Genomic DNA, 6,000 nt, shown 5'->3' on the forward strand with positions numbered 1-6,000 from the left:
TGATAGCAGTACTACCTCTAGCCCTCTCACAAACCACTAGTACATAAGCACGTTAAAAAAAAAAAAAAAAAAAAAGCCCCACAAAAGTAAAAAAAAACAAAACAAAACAACGCTTTCTCAACTACTTCTGTTGCACCCTTTCCTGGCAGAGTGAAGTGCATCTCACTCACCTGCTCTATTGGCTTTTCATTATTTAAATTCTCTTCACTGACAATTACACACATGACATACATGTAGGTCCATCACATTTATTCTGTATTACAGACAAAAATTCATTGTTCACTTGCAATGCAGACAAAAATCTGTCTTCAGCATCTTCAACATACTCTTACAAAAACAGAGCAAAACCTTAAAGAGAACCAGCTAAATCTTCCTTCTCAGCTCTTTCATAAGATACCTGTCTTTCAGAAATATATATAGTTTCACAATAGAAAGTCAACAGTTTTCATATATGCTATGGGCTGCAGAGGATGATCAGATGAGGTTCTAAACTCTTTTCTTCTAGTTTTATTTCCTCCCCTGCGACATCCTTGTATTTCTCATTGTATTTTCTTCCTAATCTTAAGTCACTGCTCCTTATAGTGGCTGAATAAAATATGAATGATTTCCAACTCAATGTGTAAACAGTAAAGTTATACACTTGGCATGATCATTTTAGCTTTCTCTGACACACTACCAAAACAATTAGCTCTTTATCTGACCCTCAATTTTAAACAATTTGAGAGCTTTAGAGTTCCCCCATTCTCAGCTCTAGAGCCATGCATTCATTCACAAGTGCAGGAACTCACTCTTCCTAATTCACTTTCCTACAGAAAATACCAATTTTTAATTCACATCCCCAAAGTGCAGCAGCAGAACAGTTGCTCCTTCTCCCTTTCTCACAACGAATCTTCATCTTAACCACAGAGAACACTACCATGTATTTATACCTCTTTCAAACGATCTCTAGTTGCAGTCTGTCAGCAAATAGCTTAAACATTAACTCTTGCCGATCAGTTTCACTCTCAAATTGTTATCCTCCCATGAAGTAATCCAGTTTCTGGATGCAGGAACTGTCTGTAAAGGCAAAAGCCAGGCACAGGATGCAAGCATTCAGCTCTCTCACAGTTCAGTTCTACTCGACACCCCTCAAGAACGAGATATTACTTATGAAACACCTGTATTTTGATTATTGCATTCTTCTTGTGCCGTGTCCTATAAAACATTTAGATAAACGGAATTGATTTAAGCTGTGCTTAGATAGCAGAAGGCTTTTATTCTTTGCAAGCACAGCACTACAGTTATTTCAGAAGTAGCTAATTCATTGAAATAAGTCAAAATAGATGATCACTCACAACAAGCAAGCACGCACGTATGTGCATAATGAGGAAAAAAGGTGTCATCATAAAATACTTCGTGATTAGAGAAGTACATTTTATTTACTCTCTCTCCACCCTCAGGCAGGAAAACGCGGCAACAGAACCCGCCCCGGCCCCTCCGAGCCAGAGGCGCTGTACAGGAGATCGGGAGGGCTCAGCCCCGGAGGCTCCGCGGCACCGCGCACCCAGAGCCCCGCCCGTGCGGCGGGCAGGCTCCGCCGTGGCCACTTTTGTCCTCCCGCCTCCCCCGCTGCCAGGCTCGCCCAGCTTCTCACCGCCTTTCCCCGCGGGAAGGGCGCCGAGGAGCGGAACAAGCGAGTCCCGCAGGAGCGCGGTGCGTCCGGGCCGGAACACACCTCGGCTGAGAGCAGCCGCGCCCGGAGCCGTCACCGCCCCCCCACCCCCGGCTCCCTCCGTCACCAGCCCCGGGACCAGCACGGCGGGACCGACCACCCCCTGCCCCTCACGGCGCGGCCTCACCGTTCCTCCTGCTCCCGGCCATGGCCCCGCGGCCCCTCCGAGCACCCGACACGGCCCCGCGCCCGCTCTCCTTCCTGTTGGCCGCCGCGCCTGTCGGTCACGGCGCTGAGCGCCGCCATTGGCGAAGGCTGCGGCAGGGCGTACCCGCGCCACGAGCTGCTCCCGCCCCCTCCCGCCCCACCTCAGCAGGCGCGATGCCCGCCGGCTCCGGCAGGGGGCGCGCGGCTGCGCAGAGCAGGCGGGGGCGCCCCTGCCGCGCGCGCGGGAGCGAGGGCGGGGGTGCGCGCGGGGCGCGAGGGGCGGGGGGAGCGGCGCGCGGCGGGCGGGCGAGCGGCGCGCGGCGGCCCCGGCGGGTGAGCGGCGCCGGGGGACGCTGGGCGCGCGCCGCTGCTCCCGCTCCCGGCGTCTCCTTAATCCTGACCCGCCGCAGCCCGCTCCCGCCGCGCTAATAATGCACTAGAATGTCAGCGCTGAAAAAGGTAGGGAGGGAGGGGAGGCAATGGAAGGGGAGGAGAGGGAAGGGGCCGCCGTCGGGGCGGCAGGCGCTCCGGGCTGTTGGCGGGGCGCCTCCGCACAAGCAGCGGAGGGAACGGGCGGGTGCCGGTGCCGCGGGTCCGCGCGGGGACCGCACCGTCGGGGACGGGAGCCTGGGCAGCGGGGCGAGGGCGCGCCAGCGCGCCGTCGGTTCTGGTGTCATCCGCCACCACCGGTGCGTCCCGGCGTCGCGCTGGCCCCGGCGCGGTGTCGCCGTGGCGGGGTCTCGCCTCGCTACAGCCCGGCCAGGACGGCGGCGCGGCAGAGTGCCCGGCGTCTGAGCGGGGCGGCCGCGGTCTGGCACCTTCCCGTGTGGCCGAAGGGAGCGGCGGGGAGGGGGATGCTGAGAGCGGAGCCGCAGTGCCGGGGCGATTTAAATTTTGGCAGCGCGTGATTCTAGGGAGGAGAGGCGAGGAGGGCCCGGGGGATCGGGGGGATCGGGGCTGGCTGGACGCGCACAGCCGCCTGCACCGCGCCCCCCTTTCCCTTGCCGGCCGCCGTGCCGTGCCGGGGAGGGCGCAGGTACGTCGGAGGGGCCGTGCTGCTCCGCCAGGCTTCTCCCAGTCCTCCGGAGGGACGGCCCGGCCCCCAGGGGCGGTGGGGCGGCAGCCGAGGAGGGGCGGGCGGCAGGTGAGTCCCGCACGTTCCCCGCGCCGGCTCTGCGCGTCTGCCACGCCGCGGGTGCGCAGGGCTCGGTGCGGCTGGAGAGTCCGCGGGCGCGCACCTGGAGCGCGGGGGTGGGTGCCGGGCGCATCTGCTGCGCAGCCCTCGGTCACCGGGGCGATCGCGGGTGGCTCTCGCCGCACAGAGGGCGGTGTTTGCGGGCGGGTTGGCTGAGCGCCTCCGCGGTCGTTTGAAACACCGTCTGCCGGAGAAATAAAATAATTACTCAGCGTCGTAATGAGAGCGCAGCGCGCCCCAGCCCGCCTCGCCTCCGCTCCCGGCAGACCGCCCGTCGGCCGCCACCGTCGGGGCGGGCGGTCCCCGCCGGCCCGGGCCGACCTGCCGCTGTGGGGCCGGTGCGGATCGGTCCGGGGCAGGGGAGCGGGGAGACTCGTCCAGCCGGAGGGAAGTGCAGGAAAAGGGCTTTCTTCTACGGCCCCGTTTTCTGTCGCCTTCGTAACCTAATTCCTGCCACTGCTGGTGTCCCAGTTCTAACAGCGGTGCCGGTGCCGTACAGCTTGGCGTTTAGCCATGAATCCATATAGAAGTGCTTCGGCCTCAACTTCCCTCCAACTTAAAGGGTTCTAATTTACGGCGACAACAGCCTACTGTTGTTTGTTACCAATTTTGCTTCGTTACGGCACATTCTTACACATGCTTAATGTGCCTTGGGAGCAGGTGATACTTGAATCTCTTCCAAATTACAGCCCTAAGAAGGGGACCAAATGCTCCCGTTACCTTAGGTGATGTGAGCCCAAGATCACTGCTGTGAAAGCAAGTGCCCTTCCTAGCACTGGAGTGTTCTATATCTATTTCTCTCTGCTTCACAGTAGCAACACAAGCGCTAACAAAATTTGAAACACTGGACACCTCTAGCCATTTAGGCAGTAGAAGACTGAAAGCAGGCGTCCTGCGAGGAGCAATGGTCACCTCAGTGTGACTGAGTGCAGATCCAAGTGCAGATGATGGGGAAATCTCATGTGGGATCTTAGTAACTAAATGTTTTTTACTGTGGGATGTGTCAAGGGAGCATAGTGATGGTACTGGACATTTTAAAAAGCAGCTCGGGGATAGAGCAGAGGATGGATGGAAATATTTTATAATGCTCTTGTATTTGAGGTGTCAGCTGTTCACATCTCTGATTCGTTGCATTTCTGTCTTTATGTTTTATCTGGAAGACAGGTAAATAGGAATAGTAGAAGTTTTCTATTTCTCTGCTTTCAGCAATATAGCAATAGTTTGTCATTTCCAGATGGTTTGCACCAAACATTTTCTTTCAGAACTGCAAGTTTTAATTTTACTATGTGTAGCTATTTTTACTAAGCAGATCATATAATTTTTGTTTCAAAGGCTCTTCCCCCCCACCATTTTGCATGCTTTTCAGAATGTGTGTTATGTGGTTAAAATGGACTCAGACAATGTTTAATAGTTTTATGAATTACAATGTTATACATTGGAGATTTAATTCTGAGTGCTCAAGGCAGACCCTGTGTGATCTGACATAATATTCCTAAGTTAAATAATGCATTTGTCATGCCATTGTTCAGTAACACATGAACTAAAATCTAGGATTATCAAATAAATTTGTTGATTTCAGATTTTTTTTTAGCTTTTCATTTTAGTACTATAAAGTGCTATTTACATTTAGTTAGTCATATATCTAGTTTGCACTAGAATGGTATAGGGCATACTTGTAACAACTTTTTAGAATTTTCAGTCCCTCTGAAATGAGTTTGAATTCCTGGTGCAAATTGAAATTACACTTAGAGCGAAGTCATAAATGCTTTAAACAAGCATTTAATAAATAGCAAACACAGACTTAGACTTGACAGAGGTCTAAGTTCTGTCAAGTCACTTGAGGAGAATGTGTTTTGTCTGTGTAACACATAAAACCACAGTCAAATCCAAGACTTGCTGAATCAATGGTAATAACCATAATGACTTAATGGGACTGGGATTTCACATTTGTATATCGCAAAATCCCACAAATATTAATAGTGATACTGTTGGAAATGCCAAGCTGTTGAAACAAAAAAGTCACCACAGCAAGACAAAAATTTCAAGGTTCTTTGTGCCAAACTAAAAGTTATATTCTTAATGAATTCCAATACATGAAACAAGTTATTTTAATAGTAATTGGTACATGCAATAGAAGAAACATATCTCTGAATAGAAGGATTCATACCTGATCCCAAGGAAACCTTGCATGTCCAGTTTCCACTGTGTCTGAACATCAAGCAGCATTCTGCCCAGAGGGTACCCCTGAATTTTGCCTGTCCTGGTCCACTTGTCATGTTACAGTTATGAAAGGGTTTTTTGACAGCAGATATTCTGGACGGAAATATTTGTAGATGCAGTCTGCAAACTTCAGCTTGATTGTGAGCTTTGCCTGGTTAAATTGTGGCCTTCGGAGTAATTACTGACATGGATTTTTGTGCCTTAACAAGAATGGTAAAATGTTATTTTACACCTGCCTTTGGCAAGAACTTTTTTTTCTTGTTTGTAATTATGCATAGTGAAAGCAATTTCCTTGTATAACTATGATAATCCTATGTGAAGTTTTAGTAATAAAAAGAACATAACCCCTCAAATAACCTGCTGATTTTTTATGAGGTATACCATTGGGGGGCCTTTGAATCTGCATCAGTCAAACAAAAACAGCTGTTTTGGTTCTACTCCATGAACAAGACAAGTCTTATTTGCTGCTTTACTTAATCAGTGCAGTGAATTTGTTTATATTTAACCATGCATGGTGAATGAGAGGACCACTAATGCAGAAAGTTAGTGTTAGTCCATTTATTGTGATTACATTTAAGGAAGACTTTCAGTTCTTAGAAATGTATTACATGGGCCAAAATATCCCGTTGAATGGAAAATGTTCTGTTTGCTAAATGGATAGTTTTGTTTGAATAGCTACAGGAAAAAAAATTATACACATCAGTTCAGTTTGCCTTGCAAAAATTCA

General features: G+C 50.5%; 1 protein-coding gene across 3 annotated transcripts in view; it reads right to left on the minus strand.

Moving 5' to 3' along the window:
• The window catches only part of ERICH1 (glutamate rich 1), a 69,328-nt gene extending 67,419 nt beyond the window's left edge, over positions 1 to 1,909 (minus strand). For 2 of the 3 annotated variants that reach the window (XR_009277394.1, XM_058836662.1), the window contains exon 1: positions 1,839 to 1,892. Coding sequence is in view for 2 of the 3 variants with exons in the window: in XM_058836662.1 (XP_058692645.1) it covers positions 1,839 to 1,860 (22 nt within the window). In the remaining variant the exon portion in view is untranslated. Of the gene's footprint in view, positions 1 to 1,838 lie in introns of all 3 variants that reach the window. The other variant, XM_058836663.1, reaches the window with a different exon arrangement.
• Between the last annotated feature and the right edge of the window lie 4,091 nt (positions 1,910 to 6,000).

This window comes from Poecile atricapillus, chromosome 3 (genome assembly GCF_030490865.1).
Source record: "Poecile atricapillus isolate bPoeAtr1 chromosome 3, bPoeAtr1.hap1, whole genome shotgun sequence".
In the NCBI taxonomy this organism is placed as follows: domain Eukaryota; kingdom Metazoa; phylum Chordata; class Aves; order Passeriformes; family Paridae; genus Poecile; species Poecile atricapillus.